The sequence below is a fragment of the Protobothrops mucrosquamatus genome, unplaced genomic scaffold (genome assembly GCF_001527695.2).
Source record: "Protobothrops mucrosquamatus isolate PMUCROS unplaced genomic scaffold, P.Mucros_1.0 scaffold212, whole genome shotgun sequence".
Taxonomy (NCBI): Eukaryota; Metazoa; Chordata; class Lepidosauria; order Squamata; family Viperidae; genus Protobothrops; species Protobothrops mucrosquamatus.
This window is the reverse complement of record NW_015386566.1, coordinates 1,851,697-1,865,943: the sequence shown is the minus strand read 5'-3', so window position 1 is coordinate 1,865,943 and position 14,247 is coordinate 1,851,697. Positions and strand designations below refer to the sequence as shown.

At 44.2% G+C, this 14,247-nt stretch overlaps 1 protein-coding gene across 1 annotated transcript in view; it reads right to left on the bottom strand.

Moving 5' to 3' along the window:
- Positions 1-14,247, bottom strand: part of SPAG17 (sperm associated antigen 17) — a 118,082-nt gene that overhangs the window by 93,558 nt on the left and 10,277 nt on the right. Inside the window, exon 3 of the mRNA XM_029283757.1 lies at positions 10,234-10,299. Within this exon, the coding sequence (XP_029139590.1) occupies positions 10,234-10,299 (66 nt within the window). The remainder of the gene's footprint in view (positions 1-10,233; positions 10,300-14,247) is intronic.

Genomic DNA, 14,247 nt, shown 5'->3' with positions numbered 1-14,247 from the left:
TGTGTACGTGTTTGTTATAATACCCAGGCTTCCAGGCCCTAGGGTGGGGGTGAATTATCCATCATCATGTTGAGAATAGGCGTTCAGGTAAACAACGCCCTTTCTCCAACATGATTGGATGGATAATTCACCAATGGGACATACCAAAGCCCTGTGTCCCTAAGGGAGGGAATCTGACTGGGCCTGGCTACCTTCTAATATCAATGCCTGCTTCAAGACCTTACGGCCGAATGAAGCCTCGGCTGATGCGTACTTGTCGACCTTGTAGTGGCGGACAAGGACGAGGGCGAGGACTAAGCCGCTGCCCTGCAAATCTCCTCTATGGATGCCTGAATTGCCCAAGCTGCCGAGGTAGCGGCGCCACGGGTAGAGTGAACGGTTATATGACTGGGAGTTGGCAGTGACTGGTTTGGTATGCTAGGGCAATGCAGGCCCTAATCCATCTGCCAATCATGGAAGAGGAGACCCTCTGACCCTTGGATGAGGGTTGAAATAATATGAACAACGCCTCGGACCTACGGAAGCCTGCTGTCTGGTGTATGTAGCATTGTAGGGACCCACGTACATCGAGGGCGGTCCATTGTTTCTCGATGTCATTGGATGGGTTGGGACAGAAGTCCGGTAGCACCACCTCCTGCGATCTATGGCATAGAGAGTTAACCTTGGGCAAAAAGGACGGGTCTAGCCAAAGTACTACCCTGTCCGCATGGAATACACACCCGTTCCTGTTTGCCGATAGGGCCGCCAGTTCAGAAATCCTTCTGGCTGATGTGATCGCAATCAAGAAGGTCACCTTCAATGATAGAAGTCTAATGGGACATGTGCCTATGTGTTCGAATGGCGGCTTAACGAGTGCCATTAGGACTCTGCGAAGCTCCCACGAGGGATATTGATGCACCTTCGGTGGGCATGCGTTGGAAGCTCCTCTGGTGAAGGAGCGAACCATGGGATGCTGCGCTAGGGAAATAGCGTTGTCGCACGTGATTACTGTAGCGAGGGCTGCTACCTGCCTACGGATGGTGTTCAGGGATAGACCTCTCTCCAGTCCTTCCGCTAGGAATTCCAGTACCGTAGGTACAGAGGCCGCTAAGGGTTCGAGTCCACGCCCTGAACACCACCTGCCAAATCCCTTCCGCGTTGCGTCATATATTCTATTCGTAGAAGGGCGCCTGGATTGTTAGATCATGTCTATTACCCTTGTGGAATATGAGTCCTGACTCAATGCCCAGCATTCAAGTGCCAAGCGGCTAACTGTAACCACTGAGGGTCTGGATGTTGAAGCTCCCCCTGCGTGAGGGAGATGCGATCTGATGGAATCCGCCATGGGACCCTGATGGAGAGATCCATCAGATCGGCAACCCAGGGGCGCCTGGGCCAGTGGGGTGCGATCAGAAGGATCTCCGCCTGTTCCTGCAGTATCTTCCGGGTTGTGGCCGGAAGAAGCGGGAGGGGAGGGAAGGCGTACAACAGTCCCCTTGGCCAGGGGCTGCGAAGGCATCTGTTCCCTCCACTGACGGTGAAGGGAATCTGGAAAACAACCTTGGTAGTTGAGAATTGTTCGGGGAGGCAAGGGGTCTAGGATCGGAAGGCCAAACCTGTCCGTGATCTCTTGGAACACCTGTGGGTCCAGCTGCCATTCTGCATGGTCCACCGTTGCTCTGCTTAGCGAGTCCGCCTGCTGGTTGGACTGTCCGGATATGTGTTCTGCCCTGAGGGAAGCAAGATTTAGTTCCACCCACGTCCCCAGCAATTGGGCCTCCTCCATGAGGGTCTTTGACCTTGTCCCCCCCTGTCTGTTTACGTGCGCCTTGGCTGCTACGTTGTCGGTAAGCACTAAGATGTGCTGTCCCCTTACTATGTCCTTGAAATGTCTTAGGGCCAGGCGAATCGCCCTGGGTTCTAGCCAGTTTACGTTGTTCTCTATTCCTCCTGCGACCACTGGCCTTGTGTCCAGTGTGAGTCCAGGTGTGCTCCCCAGCCAAACAGACTGGCGTTGGGGCTGAAGAGGTCCACCATTGAAGGGAGTTCAATGCTGCCTGCGGAACTCGAACCTTCCGGTTGGAGGTGCTGATGCGCAGTCTCTGGAACGGGAGATTGAGCCACTGTATCTCCCGGGCACAAAGGCGGGCCCGGGGTATGATCTGTACGCAGGACACCATCTTCCCCAGAAGTTGCAATAATGATACCAGGGAAGACACTCTGGATCTCTGGATTCTCCGGACTGCCTTCCGAATGCTGGTCCGGCGATCCTGTGGTAGATAGACCGTACAGCTGCTTGCATCAATGATTGCTCCTAGGTGAAGGAGCCTTGTTGAGGGTATCGTGTGGCTCTTGCAAAAGTTGGCAGATAACCCCTGGTCCTGCAGGGTACTAACTGTTAGGGTGAGGTCTGATTGAGCTCCCTGTGCGGAGGGTGACTGAATTAATATGTCGTCCAAGTAGCACTGGACTCTGATGGGTATCTGTCCCAAGTGTGCATTCAGTGCTGTCAGCATCCTGGTGAACACTCTAGGGGCTGAGGATAGACTGAATGGTAAAGCTCTGTATTGATAGTGACCCTGGTTGTAGCAAAACCTAAGGAATGTACGGTAGCCTGCTAAGATGGGAACGTGTAAGTATGCCCCTGTCAGGTCTATGGAGGTAAGGAAGTCCCCTTGTCTGATCCCAGCCAGGATTGACTGTAGGGATTGCATCTTGAACTTCCTGTATTTTAAGAAGAAGTTTAGGTCCTTAAGGTCTAGTATTGCCCTCCATCCCCTTGATGTCTTGGGAGCGACAAACAGGTTGGAGTAGAACCCTTGACCCCACTGATTCTGAGGTACCAGCTCTATAGCCTGTATCTGAGGGAGTTGTCCTATGGCCTCTGACATGAGGGCTGCCTTATCTGCAAGTGGGGCATGTTCGGAAACAATTAATTGGGCTGGATTGAAATTCCAGCATTAGCCCATGGGTCACGGTGTCAAGTACCCATGGGTCCGTGGTGGTGGCTGCCCATACGTTGGAACAGCGGGTCAGCCTACCCCCTATAGAGTCATCTGTTGTGGTATCACTTGCCTCGCCTGGTGAATCGCCCTCCAGTTCCTCTTGAGGGACGCTTCGCCTGTGCATGGTGGCGGTTACCGTATGAAATACGGTTCTGCTGGCGGTCCTGTCTTTGGTAGGGGTGCTGGATGTCTGACCCTAGCTCTGGCTGGTGCTGGTCAAAGGGCTGTCTATGATAAAAAGCCTGAGATGTTCCGGTTCCCGGTCTCTTGTCTCCCTTCTTGGGCGCGTTCACTAGTGACTTGCGCTTGTCTTTGCCCTCAACAAGGTAAGGGTCAAGAGCCGTCCCGAATAGGAGCCCTCCCTTTGTAAGGCTTGGTGCGGCCCGCCACTTGGCCTTTAGGTCCACTCACCAGTTCTTTAGCCACAATAACCTGCGTGCAGAAATGCCTGTGGCAATGGACCGTGTGGAGTATCTGGCCGTATGGAGGGAGGAGTCTGCTAGGTGTTGCGATGTGGCCACCAGCTTACCCAGGTTCTGGTGCATCCTGACCTGATCTGCGGAACCATGTCTTGCAATTCGCGTAGCCAGAGTACCGAGGCTCGTGCAAAGAGGGACATCGAGGTGGAGGCCTTGACTGCCCAAGCTGAGGCTAGATGAGACTTCCTAAGGGCTGTCTAGAACTTCTTTTCCTCCTAGGTTCTCCCATTGTTTTTGTACAGTGTTACTGGAAAATGGGAGGCAAGGGATATGCTTCTGTGTCACCACCGGTTCTGTATAAATTGGATTGAAAGGTGAGTGGTCAAAGACCCACTGGTGGAATCGGCTCTGGTGCTGTTGCATCCTCATCTTCAGACAAGACGATGCCTGAATGGTCGAATCCGGTTGATTCTGACCCGGATGTTGCCTCTTCTGCTGGTTCTAGTAACCCCTGTGATGGGTGTGGTCTGGATGTGACCATGAATTGTGGCACGGCCTGGGCTATCATGGCCTGGAGGGCCTCTGGGCCCACTTGCTGACTGACTGTGCTGGTCGCAATGTGGCTCCCGTTGAGGCTAAGCCCTGTGTCATCACCCTCTGTGCCATGGAGTTTGATCCTGCCAAGGTTGTCTGGGCTTGAGTTACCTCCCTGGGAGGAGGCCAGGCCCCCGGGGGTAGGGTGCAATGCGCAGACAGAGGCTCGAAGATTGAGCTCGCTGGGGCTGAGTTCAACAGTTGTGGAGGTTCTCTCTCAGATCTAGTACGCTTGGCAGGCTGCTTTCCCCTGGATGAGGATCTACTCTGTTTCCTCTTTGCAGGGGCCTCCGTGGATGATGATGAAGATGATGATGATGCTGGATCTGCCATGGTGGTTGATCAGCTTGTCTTCTTAGGGCTTTTAATCAGTGAGAAGCGCCCCCCCTCTGGCGCTGTAATTCTACTGAAATAGCCCAGTGATGCTTCAACCCAGGTGAGGAGGGGGGAGGGTTAGTGGGGTCCTAGGCGAGGCAATGCGCCCAATATGGACGAGCTTGCCTTCCCCACGACTATGGAGTCAGCTCGCTGCAATGAATTGGAAGTGCAAGTTCGCTGTGGTAGCTGTGAGCCCTCTTCCCTTAGGAAGCTCCTGGGCTCCTTAATTGATTGGTCCTAGGACCTGTTTGCTCCTCCTCTGCCCAGCGTCTTCTCCCATGTGAGAGAATACAGCGATGGAGAAGCCCAATCCTAGGTAAGTCCAGAGTGACTGGAAGGCTGAGAGGGGGAATCCCCCTCTCCAGGGCTTGTCAGCTTAGGGACAGAATGGGAGGCTGCGTGGGGGAAATCCCCCTCTTTAGAGGCTTTCCTGCTCAGGGAATCCTCTCCTGTTGTCTGGGGGGGGTCAGGGAGGCTGCGTGAAGGAAATCCTACTCATCAGAGGCTCCCCGGTTTGGGAACGCCTCTCCGGTTAGTAGAGAGGTCAGGGAGGCTGCGCGGAGGAATCTCTCTCCTCAGAGCCCTCCCTGCCTGATGAGAGCTTCTCCGGTTGCTGGAAAACACATACGGGGGAATCCCCTTCCATCGTTGCCTCCCGGGGGATTTCCCCTCCCTATGAAGCTCTTGGAGACGGAGGAACGCAGAGGAGCATGCACGCGCGCGCGCGCAAAATCCTTCCTCCAGAGGTTCCCCCGGCTTGGGGAATCCTCTCCGGAAGATTGCTTTGGGGATCCCTTGCCTTCGGAGTCGGAGAGGCGGCAAAGGCTTTGCGCGCGGGCGCGTGTAGGGAATCCCTTGCCTGGAGGTTCCCCCGGCTTGGGGGAATCCTCTTCGGCTGCCGGTGATCGGTGGAGGACCTCGAGGGGAAATTCCCCCCCCTCAGTGGCCTCCCGAGTGAGGGAAGCCCTGCCGGCTGTTTTAATGACGAGGGCGAGTAGCGTCTCCCAAAGGGAGGCTTCGAAGGCAGAGCGCTCTTGAGGAAATTCCCAAGCCCTGCCGGCTGTTTTAACAGCGAGGGCGAGTAGGGCCTCCCAAAGGGAGGCTTCGGAGGCAGAGGGCTCGTGAGGGAATTCCCAAGCCCTGCCGGCTGTTTTAATGGCGATGGCTAGTAGGGCCTCCCAAAGGGGGGCTTCGAAGGCAGAGGGCTCGTGAGGGAATTCCCAAGCCCTGCTGGCTGTTTTAATGGCGAGGGCGAGTAGAGCTTCCCAGAGGGAGGCTTCGGAGGCAGAGGGCTCGTAAGGGAAATTCCCCTTCCCTCGGAATCCTCCCGACCGGGTAAAAGCCCTGTCAGCTGCATCGAACGGCGTGGGCTTAAGAGGGGTTTCTCCAAGGGTTTCCCACGCCGAGGGAAGCCTCGTCGTCGTATTTTGGGCGAAATTACTTACCGGTCCCGAGGGAATCCTTCCGATGCCTCTGGAGCGAGGAGATTCACCGATGAGGAACAGCTGATTGCAGAAGATTCCCTATGCAGCTGAGGCCTTCGTAGGTACCTCCTGGAACAAAGGAGGATGGCTCTCCCTGTGGAATCCAAGCAGAGGGATCCAACGGAATCCTCTCCCTGGTATGGTTCCCCTGGGAATCTCTCTTCTGATATGAGATTAATCCTTTGTTGAGAGTGATAATTGTAGATTGATTGTTGAAGAAAGTTTAAGTTTGTTCTTTAAAGCGTCTGGAGCATGAAGACTAAGTCGAAAAACTGGGGAGCACATGGCGTGGTACTGATATTTATAGACTCAGACTTAGTCACGTGGAGCAGGAAGGTTAAGATAACCCATTGGTGAATTATCCATCCAATCATGTTGGAGTTACCGTTCTGATATGTCTTATCGACATACGGGTCTTATTTCTCAGGTCGGAGAAGTTCTATTACTCCTTTTTCTTCGTCTTTATCTTGGTCGGTAGGAAGTTCAGCACACCCGTTACTCGGTTGACGGTTTGTTCCAGGGACCGTAACTATGGAAGGATGTCTTAACGACTTCGAATACGGTGGGTGTTGGTAGGGTTACTTGTGCCAAAAATGTGGGAAACAAACATATGGCTACAGGAATGGAAATGTTCATTCTATTGCCAAAAAAGGGCAACTCCAAAGACTGCTCCAATTGCCTTCACCCATCACACTAGCAAGATTCTCCGTCAAAAGGGAATTACCAGATGTTCAAACTGGCCTCAGAAGGCACCATGGTCCTAGTGACCATATTGCAAATCTATGCTGGATCATGGAAAAATCTTAAGGACATTAAAAGAGCATCTGCTTTATTGACTACAAGAAGGCCTTCCATTCTGTCAATTATGGCAAGCTGTGGAGAACCCTAGAAGACCTGGGAGTGCAAACACATCTGGTCAAGTTGGTGCAGCTGCTGTACAACATGATATGGAGACACTGATTGGATTAAGATAGAAAAAAAAATGTGGCAACATTGCATTCTTTCACATTATTCAACCTACCTGTCAAAGTGATCATGAGGAAACAAGCAGTTGAACAATCATACATTGGAGAAAAATTAGAGGAAGGATCATCAACAATATTTAATATGCTGATGACACAATTCTCCTGTCAGAAATTAAAGGCATGAAACATTTGATCAAAAGAATTAAAGAAAGCAAGAAATATGGCCTCTTCCTGAACATCAAAAAAAAGAAAAAGAAACAAGAAACAAGCTCATGATCACTGTGAGGAACGGAAATGTCAAAATAACAATTGACAGTTAAGAGAGAGAATGTGTGCAAGAATTCACTCTCCTAGGATCACAGATTGATCAAAGCAGTGAATGCAGTCCAAAAATAAAACATCAAATCACACTGGGTTGTACAGCAATGATGAGCATAAATCACATATGAAAAAGCACAATATCAGTCTGGTAACTAAATGCAGATTATTACTCTTTATTGTGTTTACCATAGTTACCCATGATTGGGGAAAAAACAGAAAGGAGGAAAATTGATTTGTTCAAGCTGTGACACTGGGAAAGACTTCTGCATATTCCGGGAACAACAAAGGTGATAAACAAGGAAGTACTGGAGCATATAAAACCAGATATATTGCATTCACAAAATTTTGCCTTATTTATTTCAGTCATGTCATGCAATCAAACTCACTGGAAAAGGCAGTTATGCTCAGAGTGGTCTGTGGTAAAATGCAACAAGGTCCCTAAAACATGGTGGGTAGAATTACTAAAGCTGATAATGTCAACCAGAGCATAAAACAACTGAAAAAAGCCATACAAAATTGGAAAATGTAGGAAGAACTGGTCCATAGAATTGCTGAGTACTGGACAGTTTTTTAAAGGATAGCAACATCGTCATAGTACAATCAGGGACTTAACAAGAACAGATTATAGCACATTCTCAGTTTCTAACAACTTGTGGTCAGGGACCCAATAGCTCACTCAGAAACCCAACCAATAGGCATCGTACTCTTCAATATATTGTTCATGCTATTGTACATATATCTTTATTCCTCTAATTTGCAAAGTAATATATTTCTGTGCATATAAAGTGTTAATTCCTCCCAACTCCAACTTCTGCTGTGCTGTGTCACAGTAACTTAAGATGGGGTGGGGGGTGGGGGGTGGGATTGGATGGGCAAAGAATGCTAAGAGTTTATGCCAACAACAGGGTCAACTGAGGCATGAAGGTCACTTCAGCTGCTCTGCTATATTGGGCAGCAGCAATAAAGAAGATGTTGGGGATGGATGATCACTTTAATGACAATGGCAAAGGCATCATTTCACACTGCCTGAGAGAAGGAAGCCAAAGTAAACACTCTTGTATTTTACCAAGAAAACCACATAGAAACAGAATATGAATGATTGATCTTATACTATCAAATGATGGGCCCCTCAGGATGGATGCTAAGGATCTTTCATAGTACTAATGTTATTTAAGATATGGCTAGATTAAAGCTTTTGAGAAGTCTGGTTGCTGATATTGCAGGAAAACAAAATCCAAAGCTGTAAAGACATAATTACAGTGGGAAGATGAGACATTAAAAGCATGAACACAGAAAAGCTCTGCATAGTGAAAAATTGAACGAATTGACTATACGTTGATATTTTAAGCATCAGTAAATTGAAATAGGCTGGAACTGGACACTTTTAGTCAGAAGATCATACTGTTTATTTTTCAAACCATGCAGCAAGAACAGTACTTGGGATAACCAATTATTGAATAATATCAATTACGCTTCACAGACAATTCTTTAATATAAAATTACCCAGGTTTATGCTTCAGCTACTGATGCAGAAGAGAGAGTTTAATTTGAAATTAATAGAATGGATTGGCACAATGTCATTCTTGTTGGAGACTGAAATGTAAAGTTGGAAATATTAACAGGAAAATGTAGTTGCATTGTATGGCTTAGAGAAATCAAAATGAGGCATGGGAATGACTTTAACATTTTCTGTCAATTCAATGATTCCTTCATTACTAAAATAGTCTTCCACCAACCAAATATACAGAAATCAGAACTATTATATTAGTGATGCAAGCAGATGGAAGAAGTCATTTATAACAGACATATACAGCAGCTGACTTTTGGGACACATCATGATCTGCTCATGTATAAATTTCAAGTTAAAGTAATATGGAAAAGGAAAGCCAATCAGTTTCCACAATATAGTCTTGACAATATACCCACCATTTTCAAAGAGAACATGAGGAATCATTTTGCAGTCATAACCTTTATTAATAGGAAACTGGAGGAACTATGGAATTTATTTATATGATTTATATAGCCATCTATCTCACACAAGTGACTATGGATGGCAAATAAGGATTACACACATACACACATATCATGACAAATAACCTCTGATGCCCAAGGATCAAAGAAATGAAAGAATGTGTTAAGAATGAATGTGAAGAGACAGCCAAAGATCAAGAAACAGAAGAAAGCAAAATGAATGTCAGAACATTGGAAATTGCTAAAAAGAGAACAAAAGCCAAAACTAAAAAAGACAAATATCTCAGGAAAGAATTTAATGAAAAATTTCAGAGAGCTGTTAAAAGAGACAAGAAGCAATCTAATGATTTCTATAAAGACAGCAAAAATGGAAACAGACAAGAAAAACAAGGGAAGTCTTCCAAAAGATCTGAGAAAGCTATCACAGTAGAGGTCGGATACTGTATCTGGCTTTTGTACTGGGGCAGTGGTATTGCCATCTGGATATGGAGGAAATTAATATCAGTCCCTTGTCACAGTCAGATCACTTTCTGAGTGCCAGGGTATTCTTCATGGCCACAAATGCCCTATTGCAGGGAAGTAGGGCTATTCAATCAGTTCACTCCAAGGGACCTATTTGATTCTAGAAAGAGCTTGATTTTTTCCCCCCAAGGCTTGTCACAAAACATGACTGAGGCCTTAGTCACTGCTGGAGATGAAAGGGTGATGACTACTTTGATCAAATCATTGTAGGGTAGCCTTTCTTCCCCAACTCCACCCTGTCCATACCATACAGTAGAGGGCAACCAACTTTCTGGGTGGTCAGAATTCAAGTCTGGCGGTGACCTTGGCATTGCTCATTCTAGTCAAAGATGTTTCTTGTGAAAATAAATAGATATGGGGGAATATTCCCTTCTTGATTCTATTCAACCTCTCAGAGGCACTCAGTAACATTGACTATACAGTGATAATTACTGGACAATCTATATGGATTAGGGTTAGGTTAACACTTTTATGTTTTTTTATGTTCAAATGTTTAGTAAGTTAAAATTTTCTAATCAGCTTACAAAGCTGGGCAGATTAGACATATGAATGCAATCGAACTAATAATAAAAATTAATAAAATACTTTGTCTTACTTCATAAAATAAAGGTGTTTCTTTTTCTTTGACCTTCTTTGCTTTTACATCTACAGCTTCCATGATCTAGAAAGAAAATGGGAGCAAATGTAACAATGAACTTTCTGATTTCACATGTTCATTTTTTTCATATTCTGTAATTTACTCAGTTTATCCATAATGATCTGTAAAATGAATTTTATAATGATGCTGCACATTCTGAAGCGCTACTTTCAATGTAGTCTTAATGAAATTAGAATGAAATTCTACTTTTTCTTTATTTAAAATACTTTTTATTAGAGATATTAACAATGGTAAAAAATAATACAAATTGAAATAAAAAAGAAAAATGAAAAGTACTAAAACAAAAAGAAAAGGAGAAAAGGAGAGAGAAAAGAAAGAATATTTTAAAAAGTGATTTCCAATGTTTACAACAAGCACAAGCAAACCTTGTACTTCTCTACTCCCTTCAATATTATATTACATGATCACTGTTCCCTATATCCCATCTATATATCCATAAATTATTAAACATTTCTATGTCAGGCGCAAAGGATCAAAAGATCACATGTTAAGTTGCAGTTCAAAAATTTAATGCTCAAGCCTATGCACAAGAATTTAGTTAACTAAAGTTCAGTACTAAATTGGCACCAGATAAGGGTCAACAGAATTCAAACATGATTGGACCCGAATCGTTTGTGACAATGTAATGACTCCAAGGTAACGGTGTGCTTAACTCTGCCCCCCACCCCAGCTCTGCCTGCTTGTCTATCAGTAACATTTCTCCTTATCTCTGTGGTTTTTTTCAATAGCTTTAATAACCAATTTCTTTTTTTTTTAAATGTTTTATTGATTTTTAACATACACCTTAATATTTGGTAAACATCGTGTTGTCTGGGTTAATGTTTAAAAAGCAATCAATAACAATTAATTTCTATAATTCTATAGTCCATATATAATAACTTTACTTGATTTCCTCTTCTTCCAATAATATTCTCTTTAGCCAATCTTAAATTAATACAGTTCTTATTTGAATAAATGACAATTAAATATAAACATTCTTCTCATGTTTCTGCAAATAATAACAACATCAGTATAAAGCTTCTTTTCATTGATCATCTTGATGGCCTTGTCATAAATCCTGTTTACATTCTTATTTAAATTTGTTTTCCGCACAGTATTCAAAACAAAATTAGTCACACTTAAGTATTTAAATCTTTTTCCTCATACAAACCATCAAATTTTTATATTTCTCATATCTTAAAAGAAAATAAGAGCAAAAAGAAAAAAAAGACAAAACAGAGAAAACATTTCTTTTATATAAACCATCCCAACATTTTTATATTTCTCATGTTAAAAAAAACACACACACACAAAAAATGAAAGGGGCTCATCCCTCTTAAACTAATCTTCATTTATATTCAAAATCTTTCTATTTCTTTAACCATATTCAAACAAATGTTTAATTTTTAAATACTCCCTCTGATAATTCCCATCATATAATTTCTTGATTCTCATTTTAGCCTTTTTTTTTGGCCCATTTTTCTTGTTCAATATGCTTCGATGAATCAAAGAGTTTTCCCATAAACTTATAAATGTTATTGTAGGTACAAAAGGCAAAATAGGTTTTTTTATAGGAAGGTTTCGCCCCTTCGTATTCATTGAAAATCTTTTCCTTTTTGTCTTTCTTGATTTTATTTATTATTTTTTGTCTCTCAAGATCTTGTAGTTCTCCTGGCAAAATCCATTTTACCAAATCTTTTTTCTTGTCCTCAAATTTATTTTGTAATCTTAAAGTGTAGTTTGTCTTTTCCATGTACAGAGTTCCCTGTAGATTTTTTTCCATCTGGGTTAAGTCATATTTTCTAATATTGTTAAATTCCATGTTGAAATCTCTCTCCTCTGTCTCATAATCAGTTGTCTGTTTTCTCTGCTCACTCTTTATTTTTATTTTCTGAGAATTTTTATGTTGTAAAGTTAAACTGGAGATGTGTTCATTTATGTTTTCAAGGTTATGTTTAATTTACTCGTGGTTTGAGAGGAAATAAAATTGGATTAGTTGCAACATAGCATAGATCTCCTTCTGGAAAAAATTTGTTTTTTCTTGGTATATTCTTTCTGCAGATCTCTGGTTTTCCATGATAGCCAAAAATCAGGATTTTCCTTTCTCTGCAGATGGCTTTAGAGTCACAGTTGAGTTAGTATTTGTAGTCCAGAAAGGTCAATGCTTTTTTTTTAGAGTTTATAATTCTCACTTTATAGAAAGCCCAAGATGTTTCCTTTTTTTATCACAACTTTTCTTTGTTATTAAGATATTGAAGGTCACCAAGATCAAATTTATCTTTTCCTGGGCCTTGCCAGTCTCTGTAGTAGAGTAGCTGTTGTTGTAATATCTTCATCCATCACTAGATGTCAGCACCAGTTCTTTCAGTAATAAACATTTATTTCTGTTTTGATGATATAAAAGGAAAATCTTAAAAGATTCCACCAATTTCAAACTTATTCAAATTAAGTCTTATATTCTTTTTATTTCAACATATTTCTATTCCCCCTGAAAGGTTTAATTCGCCACTTCTGTCTGCAGGAGGGTGGGGCAAAAGTCTCCCTCCTTCTCACTTTCAGAGGCTTTTTGCTTCTTGGTTTTTTTTTCAGGAAATCAATTTCCAAATAGAAGAGAGAAAATTGCTGTTCTTACCCAGTTCCAAACACGTTGTTTACAGTCAGCTTGGAGTAATACTTTAGGACGTTGGTGGCTTGTAGCTTGGTCTAGACTCAGAAGGTGAGCTAGACTCTTCTCCTGCTGGTTTCTGGAGGGCTTTTCCCAAACTAATTGAATCGACCGCCATCTCTCCACAATTGGCAGGACTTCCCTCCTTCTGTGTTGCCTTTTGTTGTTAGTTGCGAAGTCGTGTCCAACCCATCGTGACCCCATGGACAACGTTCCTCCAGGCCTTCCTGTCCTCTATCATCTTCTGGAGTCCATTTAAGCTCATGCCTACTGCTTCAGTGACTCCATACAGCCATCTCATTCTCTGTCATCCCCTTCTTCTATTGCCCTCAATCTTTCCCAGCATTAGGCTCTTTTCCAGTGAGTCCTTCCTTCTCATTAGGTGGTCAAAGTAATTGAGTTTCAACTTCAGGATCTGGCCTTCTAAAGAGCAGTCAGGGTTGATCTCCTCTAGGACTGACCGGTTTGATCGCCTTGCAGTCCAGGGGATTCGCAGGAGTCTTCTCCAGCACCATAGTTCAAAGGCCTCAATTCTTTTGCTCTCAGCCTTTCTTATGGTCCAACTTACACAGCCATACATTGCAAATGGGAAAATCATGGCCTTGACTATACATACTTTTGTTGGCAGGGTGATGTTTCTGCTTTTTAGTATGCTGTCTAGATTTGCCATAGCTTTCCTCCCCAGGAGCAAGCATCTTTTAATTTCTTGGCTGCAGTCCCCATCTGTGGTGATCTTGGAGCCCAGGAAGATAAAATTTGTCACTATCTCCATTTCTTCCCCATCTATTTGCCAGGAATTGAGAGGGCTGGATGCCATGATTTTGGTTTTCTTAATGTTGAGTTTCAAGCCAACTTTTGCACTCTCCTTCTTCACCCGCATCAAGAGGCTCTTTAGTTCCTCTTCACTTTCTACTATTAGAGTGGTATCATCTGCATATCTTAGGTTGTTGATATTTCTCCCGGCAATCTTAATTCCAATTTTTGATTCATCTAGCCCTGCCTTTCTCGTGATGTGCTCTGCATATAAGTTAAATAGGCAGGGTGACAAAATACAGCCTTGTCGGACTCCTTTCCCAATTTTGAACCAATCAGTGGTTCCATGTCCAGTTCTCACTGTTGCTTCTTGACCCGCATATAGGTTTCTCAAGAGACAAATAAGATGGTCTGGTACTCCCATCTCTTTAAGAACTTGCCACAATTTGTTGTGATCCACATAATCAAAGGCTTTAGCATAATCGACTTCCGGTGGTGACAGCTGGCATCGCATGGCGGCTTTTTTAGCCGCCCGTCCGGGAGCGCGTCAAAGC